At 40.4% G+C, this 17,824-nt stretch overlaps 1 protein-coding gene across 2 annotated transcripts in view; it reads left to right on the top strand.

The window, feature by feature from the left end:
* BICC1 (BicC family RNA binding protein 1) overlaps positions 1-9,427 on the top strand; it is a 1,115,336-nt gene extending 1,105,909 nt beyond the window's left edge. For both annotated transcript variants that reach the window (XM_069611226.1, XM_069611225.1), the window contains one exon: positions 6,881-9,427. In XM_069611226.1, coding sequence (XP_069467327.1) covers positions 6,881-7,011 — 131 coding nt within the window. In that variant the 3' untranslated portion in view covers positions 7,012-9,427. The remainder of the gene's footprint in view (positions 1-6,880) is intronic.
* The last annotated feature ends 8,397 nt before the right edge of the window (positions 9,428-17,824 follow it).

The following is a 17,824-nucleotide window of genomic DNA, read 5'->3' as shown; positions in this document are numbered from 1 at the left end:
CTCTAATATCTAAATTCATCTGAATTCGCTTCACCAAAGGTTCCATGATCAAAGCAAAAATCAAGGGGGAGAGAGGACACCCCTGACTGACTCATGCCCCTCAATATGTTAAGAAAAGGTGACCATTGACCCTGACCCTCGACCTGGGGAAAGTACAACCTTCTGAGATTAAGCAAATAAAGTGTTCTCCAAAGCCATATGCATGAACATGCCAGCACATTCATGGGCTTGCCAGATTGCCTGGCATATCCTATGATATCGACCACACACCTCATATTGTCCTGTGTGTTATGGACCCGGATAAAGCCACTATGATCTGGGTTAATTATGACGGGGAGAACCCTCATCAGTCTTACAGAAATATAGAGATTTTCGCCTCCAAGTTAAGCAAAGCAATTGGACAATATGATTCACACTCAGTGGGGTCCTTTGCTGGTTTCAGAAGAAATGTAGTGACAGACTTGCTTCATTGTATCAGTCACCATACCAGTCTCCTGAAAGGAATTGAATAGGGACAAGAGCAGTGTGAGCAATTGATCCTTGAAAGTTCTATAAAAGAAGGGCATCAAGCCAATCAGGACCCGGGGCTTTGGAACCCAAAAGAGAGTGAATAGCCCCCAACATCTCCTTCTCAGTAATCTGGTAGTCCAATTCCTCTTGGGTTGGAGGAGAGATTCTAGGAAGGGAAGCCTGTTTGATATACTTCTGTTGTGCCTCCAGGGATAAGTATCCCCTGGCTAGAAACTCCCTTTAGAAAGACGAGAAGGCTTTGAGCTTCACACCCTCAGAGTACTGAAGGGAGCCCTCCGTATCCCTGACACTTGAGACATAATTCTTAGTGTTCAGCAAATTCAACTTATACACCAATAGCTTGTTGGCCTTTTTGCCATGTGATTAATAGTACTGTTCAGTGCGAAGCAAGGAGGAGGCCGTTTCAGCCGCCTGAATAGCTTTCCGGTTGTACGTAGCCAGTCACACCTACCTATATGCTTTGTTGTATGCCGGGTGAGGATGTATCAAAGATTATATTTCCAAGCATTCCTCAGACGGCTTCCTAGTGCAAAAATAGGCAGAACGGCTGATGAATTCCCCCACTGACCTCCCTGACAACAGCCTTCATCGCTTCCCAAATGACTTTGGATACACCAGACCATGCATTATCAGAGAATTTCTTTTCGATCACTCTAGTGATCCCATGATGGGTCACAAGGTCTTGGAGAAGGGGATAGTACAATCTTCATTCCTGGGTGGGTGAGGGAGATATCTTATTTATTCTGATCAAAGCAGTGACCGTTCGATGATCTGACAACAACCGAGCACCTATTCTTACACTGTCTATGAATTGGGATCAGTGATGACGAGAGCAAGAGCAGATCTAGCCAGAGTAAACTCCCATGATGATGAGGTAAATGTGAATAATGCCTCTCTTTGTCGTGGAAGGACCTCCAAGACTACACCCGGCTCAACTCTCAAATAACTATCACCAGGGCCAAGGCATTCCTGAAATCCGCTGAAGAGGGAAGCAAGTGTTTATCCACTGTGGGGTCTGGCACAAGATTGAAGTTGCCCCCCAATAGAACTTCAACAATGACAATGGAGGCCAGGTATGGAAGAAGGGAAAATAGAAAATCACTCTGGCCCTCATTCCGGAGGTAGAGGGGCACCAGGGTCATAACATGACTAAATAAGCAACCCTTGACCAAGCAAAATCTTTTGTTGGGATCCCTCATCACCCCCAAAGAGATGAAAGGCTTATCTTTAGAGATCAACATCGCCATACCCTTCTTTTTTGATGAGCAAGAGGCAAAGAACTGAGTGGGCAATGGCAAAGAACTTGCTGTGGAGCCTTTTCAACACACAGCCAGTAAATAGGTCCCCTGAAGCAGTAACATGTTGGCATCAGACGAATGGAACTAGTTCATTATGAATGTACTGTTGACCAGAGAGTTAATCTCCTGAACATCAAGGGTAACTAACTTGAATGTTTCCATTTAGGCCGAATGTGAGTACAAAATATCTAAAACATACGATACTAGCAGACCTAGCTGACAGCCTCACCATGCCAAAGAGCCCCGGTGTCCAAGTTTGCAACTGTGCATATTCCAAGTGATATTTTCATGCTAAGGTACTAAACTAAACAGACTAACCACAAAAACCAAGCCCAATGCCTGTCTGGACAACTGGGCACAGAACAGAGTTGCCCCTCGGTGCCCCCCCAAGACATCCCCCAAACCAAATCCATAAACATTGACGAAGAGAGATGCATGAGGTGTTGGATTCCACCTCCCCCTCTGAGCTGAAGGACTGGTTATAACTCCCCAATCGGTGTTAATGACCACTCAGAAAAAGCTCCACCAGGGCAGCGATCAAGTTGACAAAGGTTGAAAGTCAGTGTTCCACACTACTAGCTGCCTCAGACCGCGATGGACCCCTCACTCCACCAGTTCTCCTCCTCGCCTTAGACCTACCAACCGTTGCCCAAGTAACAGCCTGAGAGCGTCATGGCAATGGGGCCTCCACTGGCTTGTCACTAGGCAGAGGTGGGGAGGAGACCAGCGACTCAGGATTCATTACAAGCATCACATCCTACATTGAGTTGACCACCTTTCGATCCCCATCCATCGGGTATATCACAGAGCAAGGTAATCCCCATGTATCCATCAATCAATATTTATTTCAAAGCATAGCTCCATACAAAGATAAAAACTTTTAAAAATTCAAATTGCATTCAGTTAATAAATCACAATACAATAAAATTCCATAGAAAAATCCAAAGTAGATATCTCATTACAGACGCAATCTATTTTGCAACAAATCCACAAGAAGCTGCTTTGATGCTTTTAAAAAAACATGTAAACAGCCACTGCTACCTCTCTGGATGATAAAGAGAGTATACTTTGCAATGCCTCTTTAGTCGGCCACCAATTTAACCTCATTAGAACTGAATTTAAAACTTTTTTCATGGTGCATAGAACGACGAACATAAAAACTATAAAAATGTCATATCATGAGTTAGTCAAATTACAAGGACAGCAAATAATTGATTTCTGATCCATATGTATGCTGCCACAGACCCCAATTAGTGATAGAAGACGGCTAGCCCTCAGATTAAATAAAACACTCCTTATTCGCTTTTGGTAAAACCAATGCATATATTCAGTGTTAAGCCTGCTACATCCATGATCAAAATACTTGGAGACCGACCAGTTCTTCATTTCAATGAGGGTACACTGCTCCATTCAGTGCTTTATGTATTTTTCCCTAACTAAGTTAATATCGATTCTAGAGACGTTTGCTGGGCGCCGTACATTCTCGGCAGACCAAGAGTATCAAGTGTTCTGCCCAGTTTCCTAAACCAGTTAATCTTTCTGCAGATGTCTGAGGACATCACTTCTTGTAAAATATAATGAGTTAGGTGAGTCTCGGTTTTCGACCATGTTCTCATCCAGAAAAACACCGGTTTTAGGCTTTTGTGGTCTATCATATAATCTAGCCTTAGTTGTTGGTGGAGCAAGTGAGGTGAGGAGCTCCTAACAATCCCCAAAATTCACTGCAAGAAATAGTTTTCTTTGACCTGGATCGATTGAGTGGGACACATGCCCCAGTCTTCTGTGCCATAAATACACGCTGCGACTGGTTTAGCATGGTAAATGTTGGTTTAATGGTTAAACCATCCATCTCCAGGCCAAATCTATATAATGCGCTGCGTGCCTGAGAGAATTTTTGTGTGGCCTCTACAATGTGGTCTGACCAGTTAGCCCTGCTACTAAAGGTCACCACTAGGTAAGGGACATTTTTCACAGAGTCAAGTTTTTGTCCTGATACTAGAATGGGGTTGTTGTTTTTCAGTCTGCAGACTCACTCGCACAATCTTGGGTTTCTTTATTTTTATTGACAGATCTTTACTGCCCATGTATTTAGCATAGGCAAGAACAAGATTTTGTAATGCGTAGTGGAGTACGCGTCAGCAAAACTTCATCGTCTGCCTAGGACAAGACAGTAATGTTCTCCCACTACACTTGGTGTATCCTTTGTGGATTGTTTCAATTAATTTGCCAAACTGCTGACGTATAGTTTGAATAGTAGGGGAGCAAGTACACATCCTTGTCTAAATTCACATAAAATGTCAAACGCAGGGGCTACTTTTCCTACTTTATCCAACCTTACCGCTGCTTTCAGGCTGGTGTGTAAAGAAATACGTGTTTTCGCGCAGCCAAGATATGAAGTCCTAAAAAGTCCTTCTTTTGGATAACATGGAGGGAGCCAGATCTTGGAGAAGTATGAGCTTGAACTCATTGAAAGACAGATGCGACCGAGAATGCTCTTCTTGCATTATGTTTTTTTTGCAAAAATGCACTCTCGTCAAGACGTTGGGTATAAACTGGTCACGCAATTAGATTGCGGAATGCATCCGATGTTTCCGATCCAGTTCCATTTTGCCTGCTACTAGATGTTCTGAACCAGCCAGAAGAGTGTTGAAAAGCTCCTGGACATAGGACTTCAGCTCGGAAGGCTTAACTTTGATCAGGACAACGCACAGATCTGAATGTTATTTCTCTGTGACCTTTTTTCAGAATCTTCCTATCTCAACTGGAGGCACCTCTGTTGTTCCTCCATCATTGAAATTATGTTGTCAAAAAGCGAAAGTTCAGAACTGATCTTGGAGGTAGAATTTTCACTATTTCCTATGCAAGATTTGGGTCCATCAAACCTCATGTCAATAGCTGCCCTTTCCTGGGTAATCTCGGATACCGAGCCTTGGATTTCCACTTTGATTACAGCCAGCAGTTGAAGGAGGTAAAGCTTTGTGGCAATTATAGTCCCTTGTCCGATGGTAGCTTCACCTGTGCATCTGAGGAGGATTCAGCTTACGTGACCTTTCCTGGTTTTGCATCATAGCAATGACATTGGTAGTTTTGTTGGGCTTAGAAGCCATGTTGGGAGAGGTAGGGAGGGGGTGAAAAGGGCTCCTTATCACCGAGCGGACAAAGAAAAGCAGGATAAAGCAGAGGGAAGGCACGCCCTCACATGAAGTAGGGAAAATATAATGTGGTGGAGATACAGGGTCACTTCCCTGGAGATGGGGCCTCCCCTGCAGACAAACCAGTGGTACCAGTCGCTCCTTGTGCAAGCATGTGCCATGGGAGCACAGAAGTGAGGAGCAGGTTTCTTGCCATTAACATGGCCTCCCCCGGGATCTCACAAAGTCTGAGGCCTCTGCCTCATCCCCTCGAGGCCACAGCAACAAGCAAGTCGAGGGAACCAGGAAAACGCTGGAAGAAAATATCAATGACCCACTCCTTGAGGCACCACTCACTGCACAAGCCCAAATACCCCAGTCACCTGAGAAAGGGGTGGGGGGAGCACCAGGTGCCAAACATGACCAGCCCCTCCTCCAGAGGGACCCAAATTCAATGCTGTGGAGTCTGTGGACCACCGCAGGGCAGGGAGCCTGCTCCTCTGAGATGCAGTATTAATTCACTCCACCATCCAGACACAGCTTCGGGGGGCCTTGGGAGCTCCAAGTGCTAGGAAGATCAATGGCAGCCAGAGGGGAGCAGGAAGTCAGGAGGAGTGCCCTCAGATGGCTCCTACATCACCCCGCCTCCTCCTCACAGCATCAGCCAGTAGCACAGTCGCCATCTTGGGCCAAGGCTCTAGAGCAAACCTCTGTGTACGCCGACCTCTAACCTGGTGGGAAATTAACTTCTCCGAGGGCGTCAGAGCTCCTAGGTGTGTCCCGACTTCATATGGGTCAAGAATGGCTCATGAGGGACCCGCAGGAGCGCCATGGGGCAGCATCGATACACAGTTTCACAGAGCCCACATTAGGCATGACCAGCCCAGTTCTCAGCCAAAACACGCCCCAAGAGATTAGCATTTTAATAAAATTGCATATTAGTTTGAAATAATTATACCTTTTATATGCATTGATCTATGTAGGATTCATTTTAGCTTAGCTCATTTTAAGGTTACCGGTTATCCAATGCGGTTTGAAAACTAGACAGTTATTGGAAAATATTAGCCATATGAGAGTGAAGTTGGGGCTGCGACCAGATGGGGAGAACCTGCAGAGTCAGAATTCAGCCTACATAAAATTCCAAAATGTTTCCAAAGATTGTAGGAATGGTTGCACCTCTCACTCCTCAAGTACAATAGGTCTCCCCACAGGTATGGTGTTTTTTAATGCAACTTTCTATGCACTATTGCGCAGGTACACATGTTTGGATTTCTTAAAACCCTGTTTATTTAAAATAACTATTGTACACAGAACACAAATAGGTTTATTATAAGCATGTAATGCCAATATGGTTAGTTATTTTTGTAACTGAATGTGCTCCTTTTGTATCACCCTACTCCTAAGGCAGTGTAGGTATGGTTATACGTGAGCTAATTTTGTATTTTGTTTAATGATAGTCCAGTTATAGATGTTTGGCATTTCAGTGTGTGTGTTTTCAATTCTTTGGGCCTGATTTACAAAAGTGTTTTTCAGTTGGAAGCCCCCATTGAAAAATGCTTTGTACATCAGGTCCTTTATCTCTTAATGGCTTAATCATTTTGAAATGAATCCTTCATGTCATCATAATTTGTGTTGATGGGTGTGTGCTCAGTCAACTAGCAAAACTATCACCCTTGAGTGTCAGTGACTAGCTGATCGATGGGCTTGCTCATCTGCACCAGGGGTCTGCAACCAACCGCTCTGCAGATGTTTTGGGCTATGACTAGTATGATCTATTCTGGATAGGGAGTTAAAGGGTCAAACATCTGGAACGCTACTGGTTACAGGCCCCATGGTCTACGCCACCAACTATTCCCCTCTAACTCTGGGGCCAGCAGTGTCCTTCCAACTGATCAATTGCTTTGTCTCTCTTTCTTTCAGAATTGAATAAAAATCGACGGAAGCTCTTTGAACCTGCAAACATACGCTCAGCGTTTTTAGAAGGAGGTGCTAGCGGAAGGCTTCCACGCCAGTATCACTCAGACATTGCTAGTGTCAGTGGCCGATGGTAGCAGGGATCCCATGGTGCACAAACATTACAAAGACTTGTGGAAATCTGTGGACAGCCTTCCCAGCACACTACTTTCAGCACTTCGGAGGAAGTTTGGAAAGGACCAAAGCATTTTGTCTATGGAAGAAATAGTGCCAAAAAATGCAAAGACGTGTCTTAGAAAACGCCAAATGTGGATTACATGTGTTCCTTTTTAGACTGGACTTAATTGCAAGCCAAGCCTAGTTTTTGTTAAATATTTTATTTTCTCTAATTACATTGTATGCACTGAAATGTCTAATAAATGAAGGAGGAGCGGACAGCTGGGACGCCAGGAGGCGTGGCCTTTCGTTATATCAAGAAGTACTTTTCTGGCCCTTGTTAAAACAATTATTGAGGTCTTTCTGCACTTTACATGTTCTGATATTCTTGTCCTGTGGAAATTATGTGTCTGTCTCGCTCATTGCCACTTTACAATTGTACTGGCACTTATCCTGTCTAATCACACTTTTCGAAATTAGGCCAGGTTGCACCACTTCTTATTTGTTCTATGCAGATGTGTATTCTGTATATCATATGGGAAGCAATGCAAGTAATAGCAAGCCCACGGAAATGTCCCTTAATTTAAATTGCAACAAACGCTTACAATGAAACACGTTCACTGTAAGAGACTCAATGAAAGACCAAAATGGACCTTCCATTATTATATGTTTGTATTCCTTATATGTATTGCTACCTATAAAGGTAAAATGGATTTTATTTGCTATTTCAAAGCAATGTGCTATTTTTTATTATGCTGCCACTTACAAGACATGTATTGATAGTAATAGTAAACCTTTTTTAGCTCAAAAACATAAACCTACATAAATACAGAGATGTAAAGAACAACTCTGTTTGAGAATGAAATGAGATTTATCATAAGGTTTTTGATCCGTTGAATGACAAGACGAGACTAATATTATTTGACAAGACATCACTGTTGCCATTATAATGATGCCACTTCCTGAAAATGAACAAAGGTACTTGGGTGGCTTGAAAGCAGTAACGTTGTTAGTAGTCTAGTGTAATTTAGTCTTTTCAAATTGTTGGCTCATAAGAGTGCGACAAAGGAGTTGATCTACTTCAAAAAGAATGTGTTTAATGACAGGAGAACCCCATACTGGAAATGGCTTTACCGCAGTATTGCCATCTTTAACTGTGAAAAGCCAATGTGTTTGTGTTACGGTTCCATTTTATTTTGTACCTGATATTTTGAACCCGGAATCATGAAGGTGTTTTTTTTTTAAGGAGGAGAAAAATTGTTTAACCTCTATGCAATGTTGCTTCCAAACAATTACTATTCTTTGAATGCATTCCCACAGGAGATTTTGTGAAATGTGTGTACTGTAATATGTTTTGTTTTTTCATATTTTAACATTTTAAGGATGATCACAAACCACTGTAAAGTGTTTTAAATGGAGGCATTAAATGACCACTTGCAGTAGTTTTAAATGCAATATTATGGTGGGGGTGACACGTTTGAGGCACTTGTGAAAACTAATCTTTGGTTAATTAAAAGAATCTGCACAAGAAACCACACAAAGGGAACACTTTTGACATTAAAAAATTACTGGTTACTTTATAGACTTTGATGAATGCAGTGGCCTAACGATCAAGAATAGTTCAAAATATGATACTAAACACTTTTTGTTTGTAGCTGTTTCTCATGGTTCTCTTAAATGTTTTTATATACACAAATTACAATTATTGTATTTGATATTCTTGGAACAGCTACTTGATTTATACATACATTGCTTACATAAAGTGCACATTCTGTACATACATATTTGTTTCTTCCTTCCACACCCTGTGGTGTAATCTGTTTCAGGGATCCATAACCCTTCCCTCTTCAGACATTTGGGGCTACAAGTCCCACCAGACCATCGTAATGAATGGTAATGGACCATCAGAGCTGTAGTCCAAAATATCTAGCGAGCCACAATTTGAAGATCGATTCAAATTTGACAAAATAAGTGACTGTGGTATACAATGTGTGTGTGGATGGATATGACAATGGCCCGGTACTATTTCAACCAAAGTGAAATACCATAAAGTGTAATTGAAAGGGCTACACAGAGAAACTAACACTCACTGGAAATGTGAGGTCTGACTTTAATTTCTCGAAGGGAACATGGCAATGGGATAAAATGTTGTCCAACAGCGGTACATTATGCACAAAATGTTTGGGTACATAAATTAAAGCGTATGTTAGATTTAGATCTGAGACCTTTTAGTCACCAGTTATCTGTAAATATAGAGCAGATAAAAATTGTATTTGTTTGAGTTTCAACATTTTTAATGATTTTTATAATGAAATGTGGAATTGAGAATAAAAAAAGAACTTTGTGAAACTGGTTGCTTTGTGTACGAAAAGATAATAAATGTACATAGCCCCTTGGGATTTTGACTAGAAGTGTGCATGTGTGGTTTTCACAGTTCCATAAAACAGGTGAATTCAATTGGCTAACAAAGCAATCCCCAATACATGTTATTTGTACAAAAGTAAAGTGTTTAGATCTAGAATATATTCAATTTGGAATATGCTATAGGAGTACAGAATGTGTTTCTGCTTGTAATATGACACTACCACATAGTAACACAAATAGCAATGCACTCCTACCCGGAAAACACAAATTTATTGTGTTAGATTTGGACTTGCTTCTGGTCACTATTATTATTTTCAGATAAACTGTGGATTACAACCATCAGAGCAATGAACAAGGCATCACAAAATAAAAATGTTTAACGGGTATACATGCCAAAACTAATGGTTTACAACGCCTTGATTTTATGTGAATCTGACCACTGGGGACATGGACCTCTTGCCCGAAAAGAAAGTAATTTCCATTTAGAGCCAAGATTACTAAATCCATATCATGACTTGACTTATCTGAGAGCTTTTCTCATAGCAGGATCTATCAAGTATTGAATATAAAGTGTAGCTTATCGAGCTGTCACATAAATAGAAAGTTGTCGCTTGAATCAGTGATAAAATGGCCTCTACTATTTTCACTCTTATGGCATGCTTTCTAGGCTTTTACAATGGATAGGAAGGAGTTTTCTAAAACAGTCTATCACTGAATAGTTTACATGTGTAAATTCTATTGATAACCATGAGTTTCCATTGTGTCCCAGACACTGGGCTTTCTGAAAGATTTGCAAGGTTATCATGTTGGTATATTTTAAAATGTATTTATTAAAAATGGTTTCCCTATTTTTCAACCATTACAAATTAAACTAACACATCCGGGCTGATGCAACCTTTAACAAAAGATATCTACATTTTTAAGAATCAATTCTTACCAATAAAGCAACCCTAAACATTGACATTTGCAACTGTACTTCTAATTATTTCAACTAACTTAAAACAGTACTGCTGTTTAAGCATACAGTTGCTAAGTGCTGTTTTCGCCTGAGCAAACTTCTTCAAATATCAGTTCCTGACACACTTGTTCAGAGTTCAATCAACCAACAGGCAAATAGCCTAAACCCAATTTTGCTAACAAACACTTAAATGTTATTCTTCTATATTTAATTTAGTTTATTTTTTAATTGGGTTATTCAAGTAGCTTACTTCCTATAATTCTGCTCTCGTATACAGGATTATTAGGTGAATGCAGGCCATTTCCTGATTCTCAACATAAATATGTTTTACGGGGCATCCAAACAATGCTAAATCCCACCTTGTCTATGTACATAGTGTACTCGGTAATAGAAATAGAATGTTCAAATGCTTCCTTGTGTGCTTTAAAACATGTATATTATTCATTTAATTGCACACATGTGCTCTAAGGAATAATTCTAGAGAATGGTTTTTCAGTGTCTTGATTATGGCGGTTTATACCCGTATCTTAGTAGCAGGTATTTCTTATCTTGCTGGCTGAGGACCAGCTGTTGAGCTGTTTCATTATCTACTTGGCTCTGATCTGCTGACAGGTTTGCACGGCTTTGTGCTACGCTACTGGGCTACTTTCTTCTGAGGATCTGTCCACAATTCAAATGTGTGCTTTTTATTTACCTTTTTAGATGGCTATTTAATTGTAATCTTTAATGGGAGTTGTTGCATTGTTTTGTTTTAGCAATACATTAGCTCACCGGCCACTTATTTTGCTCTAATTTGCAGTTTGCAGACCTTAATTAGTTCATTCATTTTGTCTTAAATTTAAAAAAAAAAAACATTCCCGGTATCTAATTGGGTTTTTATCCAAGTTCAGTCTGCTAAACCACCTGCTTAGATTGTTCCTTGAACTTAGACAAGAGAATTTCTTTTAAGGGATTTTCCTTACTTCAAGTTTCATCAAATGCAAAATGATTGTAGGCCTTTGATTTGTTCAATGTTAAATTCCTGAATCATAAATTCAATACATCATATATATCTAATACTTTCAGTAGACAAGCTTTTTCTAACTGCTTAAGAAAGGTATACATGTTTACAATGAATGCATATAACTAAATGAAGGCCCATGTAGGCACTATAGAAAAGTTATATTTGTCGGCAGTGAATGCATACGCTAGGTTTAGTGCAAATCATATTACCCCACTGTTTAAAATGGCTCTTGCCAATCAATCCATCGGAGAATGCTTACTAGGTGTTACTTGTAAGCTGTACATAATACTAAGCACCAAAGTATTCTGTATCGCTCTGTAGTTGGTCAAATGCAGAATGTTGAAGTTTCAAGAATTACTTCTGTTGTAAAAATAGTAATACATGACACCCCCAAAACCCACTTTGAACCCAAAAAAGGCATTTAGGATCCGTTCTAGGCCCTAACCACCAACATGTCTAATTGCTAATAGGCAAACCCTAATTATATAATGTCAATGAAATGAAAACTCTTTTTGTCAATATTAACACACTCCAGTGGTCAGCAGTAAATCACATTATATAGGAAATGCAGAATTGTTGTTTGATGAAATTATACGTCAGACTTCGATTTTCATAAAATGCTAGAGGTAAAGTCAAAGGCCACATGATATACGTTGTTGTAAAAACACATCTTATTTACCACATACATGCTTTCAATATTAAACCCAACATTTTTTAGAAGCCTTTCACCGCATTTGAGTTCACATTTTCTTCAAATGCCCATCTGGCAATTGACGTACCTGCCAAAATAAAATAAAAAACAGTCACTTGAAAGAGAAACTGTCCTTTATCATCTCGTTATTGCCTTTACAACAGGAACCCCTCAGCAGAAAAGGTGAAAGTCAAATCCATGTCGGCTAAAAGTCAAAGCTTTTACTTGAAGTTTGGGTGCAACCATAACTGCAAGGAAACACCAAAGTGAAAATAAAAACTGGGGGGTATGGTCAGGGAAGTTGGCATACACCTATGCCATATCAGTGTAGAGATTTCTCAAAATTGTTCTTTGTAGGGTTTCAATCTGGACGTTCAAGGACTGAAGAGACGGTGCTGCAGTTGCACCTTGTATTGCGCTGTTCCCACGGGTTTCAGTGCTGTTTAACTACATAGTTTGCAGTTAACATGCTGACACATCAGGTTGTATGCCATTAAAATGTTTGCTGTATGTATTTCCAGACACAATGCGTCGAGCAGTAGTTGAATTGGTAACTGCCTCTTCTGCTGCCTGAACTCCAAAGGAGGTAGATGCTACAGGTTAAGGCATAGCAATGGATGGATATATTGTTCCTTCTGCCACATCAAGAGATGAGCCTGATTTGCATATGGTCTTTCCCCTTCTTTAATGACTTGGCAGGCAAAGAGCAATGCACAAGAAAGTGAGAGGCTCCACAAACTTAATTTGTAATCATAGAGTTAAGTGGAGAATCAAAGATCACACAAATATGAAATCTCATCTGCCATATTGGATTGAGCTGACTTAAACTTTAGTAAATACAATTCCATGATAAGTTACAAAAATATTGCTTTGTTCATTTTTTTTAAATAAAAATGTTGAAGATAAACATCAAATAAAAATATCACTATTAAAAATGATCACTATATGTGGATACAGTGTTTTTAGAATTGCATAATATCATTCCAAAATACATACTCTACGATTCACATTCATACATTCAATAAGTCTAACAACCAATCAAAACATATCTCCTATTTGCTCAGAAACCGTGGTGTCACAGGGAAAAGCACACACGGTTATCTGTATCAGAATAACCAAGAACCAGTCCAAATCCTAATCATTGACAAAGAACAATAAAGAGAGGGGAAATTACAAACAGTTAATCATGAATAACTGCAATCCACTGGCAGTATTTGATTGATTTATCTTGGTAAAGTGCAACAAGGTGCCTAGTGATCTCAGAAAGCCTGTTTGGCAGCCTCATTCTGGTGACAGATTAATGCTGGATCTTCTTATCCTGATTGTAAGGTGGCCTTCTCGAGTTTTGGCTGACGTGGATCTGTCTGCGCCGATGAGCCCAGCCTTCTTCAGGGCCAGAGTTTCTAATTAGGTTGCAAGTGATGTGGACTACCTATGTTTAAAAAAAATATATAAATATGGGAAAGTGGTGCCAAGGTCCACTTTTACGTACCTAAATTGGCAAAATTAAATATATGAATAAAAAGAAATGCCTTATAAAACTTGAAAAAGCTCCAGGGGTGGTCATATCCATGGGTCAGGCCTCATTTGGCTGGGTACCCCACAGAACATGTTCCCCTCGCTATCTAGCTCGCAAATATATATAATGATAGCCATGTCATGTCACCAAAACACGCTGGCAGGAGAGTTGAAATCTGGTCCATTTGTTTCTTGGCATAAGAAACCCTTAACAATTCTCACTCTTAAAGATGGCGGCCCACTGTGGTTACGCTCGAGGCTTCGCACTCTACTGCATTAGGGAGTTGCACGCACAACGGAGATGGTGCTGCGGCTTTTGAAATGGCTTGGCAGGTGAAGAACGATGGTCTGGATGGTTGCCCAGAGCAATGCCAGAAGTTAAGATGAATTCTAAACCTTCCAGCGATCACCTTTTGTGTTTTTCTTGATGTTCTTATGCAACTGCAAAGCCACTGCCCTGTAATGATGGAACATTTCTTTTCCAGGTAATGACACCAGTGAATTTCTACTCGTGAGGAAGCTTAGAGCAAGGTGTTTGTTTAATGCCCAGAAGACCCTTTGTCTTCTGATCTTCATGTGCATCCCATAACAATCAAAACACACATTTGACATCACAATGGTGATATAACCAAACAATTTACAGACTGCTTGTGCTTTTGTCACATTAATACATTCAATCAGTGGGTTCTTCAATTCCACTTTGAATGTGCCAAAGCGTTGTCTTATGTGGATGGAGTTCTTTGCTGCATGAGCACGTAGCCTTTATCCCAGTCTACACAAACCTGAAATAACCTGTCCACAATGCTGCAGCATCTCTGTTTCTTTGCCAACAACGCCTGTCGTTTGAAGGTTGAGGATTAAAAAAAGGGTTTGTCATTTTAATATGCAATTATTTGCTTGACTTATCGGTTACTTATAAAATGATTTTTTTTTTTTTGCAATTTCTTTTAAACTGGCCTTCTGACGACTAAGCAATGGCTTTTCCTGGCAACATTATTCCTCCCCATGATTCATCAAAATAAAGGTCACCTCCCCCCCTCTACACAGCCTGGGGCATTATTACATGTATCTGTCATTGAGTGAGAAACGTAGTAAATTCCATGGGATCCCAGATTAGATTAATTTAAACGGCATGGTTGAAGATGGTGTCTGAGCCCCCATGTTGGTTAATATCTCATGACCTTTTCAACCCCAGGGCACGAAAAAGAATGCCCAATGCAGCCAGACTGGTGGGAGCTTGCAAATAAGCTACTGTAAGGGCAGCATGTGCTCCATTCCCATAGCAGATGGAAATATTGGTGTCTGTAGAGCATTCAAATGTTGCTGCAACTCTCAGACACTGGTAGCTACAGTACTGTGAAGCCACGGATCTGTAAGTGACTGCCTCAAAGTGCATGGATTTTAATGGAGATGCTGTGTTCTGAAGAATCTCTCTGTGCTACACAGAAGACCTAAGTTTTCTGTGCAATTTATCAGTTCTTTCGTGGTAGCAACAACAGGGCCTCTTATAAACAGCAGATGATCATCACCTCTATTACCCCCGCCCCTCTGCATTCCCTAAAACAGCAGAAATCTTTCTCTGCTCAAGTGGAATATTTTTACAAAGAAGGAGGGATAACACATTAGGAAGGGGCACAATAGACCAACCCGACAGTGATACATGACTCAGACTGGCAGGATGATGACAGGGTGCAGTTAGCTTATGGGGACTAAAAGGCCAGAATCAGTACAGCTTTAGGATATCCCTCAAGAGCAATCTAACAAAACTGCCTTTTTCCTACCCCTGTCCTCTCTTACCTTCCATAAACCGCCATGCTGTGTCTTCATGCTGCAGCTTTTTGCACCTTGTCAATGAGGACTGGACTAATTCAGGAAACTAGAGGACTCAAAACAAAGGAGCAGAGAACGTTCATTAAAAAGTCAGCAGAGAAATAGGAGGCAGGTCAGAGATGTCACTTAAGGATGAATAACACCTTCCAAAGTTGTCATGTGAGGTCATAGCGAAAAGAACTATGTCAAATAAACTAGCTATACTCACTAACATTGCTCTGGAGCCATGTATGAAGGGGATCTAAGGTGGAGTTCTCTTCTTTAGAATCTTAAGAGACTGGCTCTCTTTCTGAACGAAACATAACTATATTTTTATAAAACAGAGTATGTAGGTGCTTACTAGGAATAAAGTAGTCTTTATGTGGGATTCAAGAGGTTCCCTTCACCTCTACAAGTTTCCTGTTGCTCTTGGCAATGTTCTGCTATGCCTTGTCAACACTGCCTTGTTTTCCCCTTTCCTGTTCCCTTGGGATATATATTGCCTTTTGCAGTCTTATCGTTCTACCCAGAAGTACTTGAAAACCTGCAGTTTGGAAACCGTGTTTTTAATCCTCCCTTGTAGATTTGTCAAATACTGCAATCTGCCCTTAAGCCTTTGGGTATAATTGGAATGAGTAATAAACTTAATATTTTAGTAATTCTTAGTCAATATTTATGACAGGGAGGATTGTCAAGAGTGGATGAGGACCCCTCTCAGCCTGGTGTAGGAGGCCTGCCAGGTTGGAAACCCGAGGCATTCCTAAATCAGAGGGTGGGGAGGTGACAGCTGGGAGGGCCCCGATTCCCGTCCTGTAGGATATTTTGTGTAAATTTAGGGTTTGGCTGTATTTTCTTATGGCCAGAAATGAGTGGTGGTTTGGTGATAACTTATTCTTGCATTTAGAATGGGTTTGGCCTCATATCATTTTAGTGATGATACTTTGTTATATTATATTGGAGTACCTAGTAATATGTATTACTTGCAGTATTTTATGGAAGCATATGGTTCATATGGTTTGCGATATTTAGTGGTGAGCATAGTTTCCTTCCTTACATTATAACCCCATCATAAACAAAACCTTCCTTTCTATGAGAATACCTCCTAGTGATCTATAGAGAGCCTTGGACCTATACACCCAAGGAAGCCCAACACTTTTAGATAGCGTGCCACCTACAGCCTGTGGCCGGTATCACAGGCTTATCTGTACCAGTGATCTATGCGCCCGTAGGCATCATTACTGGTTCATAGACCCCCAGAAATCTATATTATATTAGATCCCCTCCAAATAACATTCACGGAGGACACATACACACACCTATTTTATCACTGCTTATTCTGTTTGTTATTCTATCTGCATGGGCAAATTGACAAATGAGTTACCAAAGAAAAGGAGTTTCCCCCGTGTCCACATATGCAATCACCCAAGCAATAAAAAATACTCTAAACAATCTGTTTTTATATATTGGTTATATTGCGGATAAGTACAATTCACAATACAATCTTACCATATACATTTCACCATTATCTGTAATAAAATGAGAAGAGAAAAAAAAACAGATACAGAGCAAATAAGCCTTTTTAAAAAAATAGGCATTACTTTTTAGCATTATAAACATGAGGAATTAAGATGCAGGGGATTTCCTTTGCTAATCTGCCTACATGACATTTTTTAGATCGGTCATTCATCCAACAGCGCACAGTGACCTCACTTAAACTGTGACTGCTTACCAAAAATATTTGTTTGAATCTCTCCCACACGACCTTGTCCTTGCTCCCCTCAGAAGAGCAGCCCCAGCCAACAACCCGCTCCTGTTAATCCTGGATGTTTGGAATGCGCAGCGATAACAGAGGGTTCTCCAGCCAGCGCTGAGTGAGACCAGGCACATCTGTCTCAGAGCCCAGTCATCCCGAACTAACTTCTCTGTCAGTTTTCCCATTAGCAGAGCTCTGCACCTACCCACTTTGCTTACGTGATATATCTGCAGACACTTTCCTCCAATCAGGTTAAAAGGCAGCATCACCCTTCACTTTTACACAATGGGATCTTTGCTCACTGAGCAACTGTTTCAATTATTATTTCCTTTCGCGCATACTTTCCGCTTTCTGCAAACACAGAAAGAGAAAGAAAAAATGCTAGTGCACATTTGAAAAACGAATTTCAGAATATGTATTTTCACCTCATTTTGTACATGGGACTACATTATAATGTTAAGGAGTTAGCATTAGTGATTAGTAATTGTTAATTAAGTCAGTCAGGTATATAAATAATGTTCAATAATGTAGTCTTCTATGCATGAGGTATTCAAGAGAAACAAAGAAAATGATGCACTTTTACTCTCTGCAGTTTCACCTTGGGCTTTTGCTGCATTATGAATTCTATACCTTGCATGCCACCAGCAACATATTCACATGTTATACTGGCAACATAAAATAACTATATGTGTGTGCCA

Source organism: Ambystoma mexicanum, chromosome 8, assembly GCF_040938575.1.
Source record: "Ambystoma mexicanum isolate Mex_15411 chromosome 8, UKY_AmexF1_1, whole genome shotgun sequence".
In the NCBI taxonomy this organism is placed as follows: Eukaryota; Metazoa; Chordata; class Amphibia; order Caudata; family Ambystomatidae; genus Ambystoma; species Ambystoma mexicanum.
This window is presented reverse-complemented; position numbering and strand designations above follow the sequence as displayed.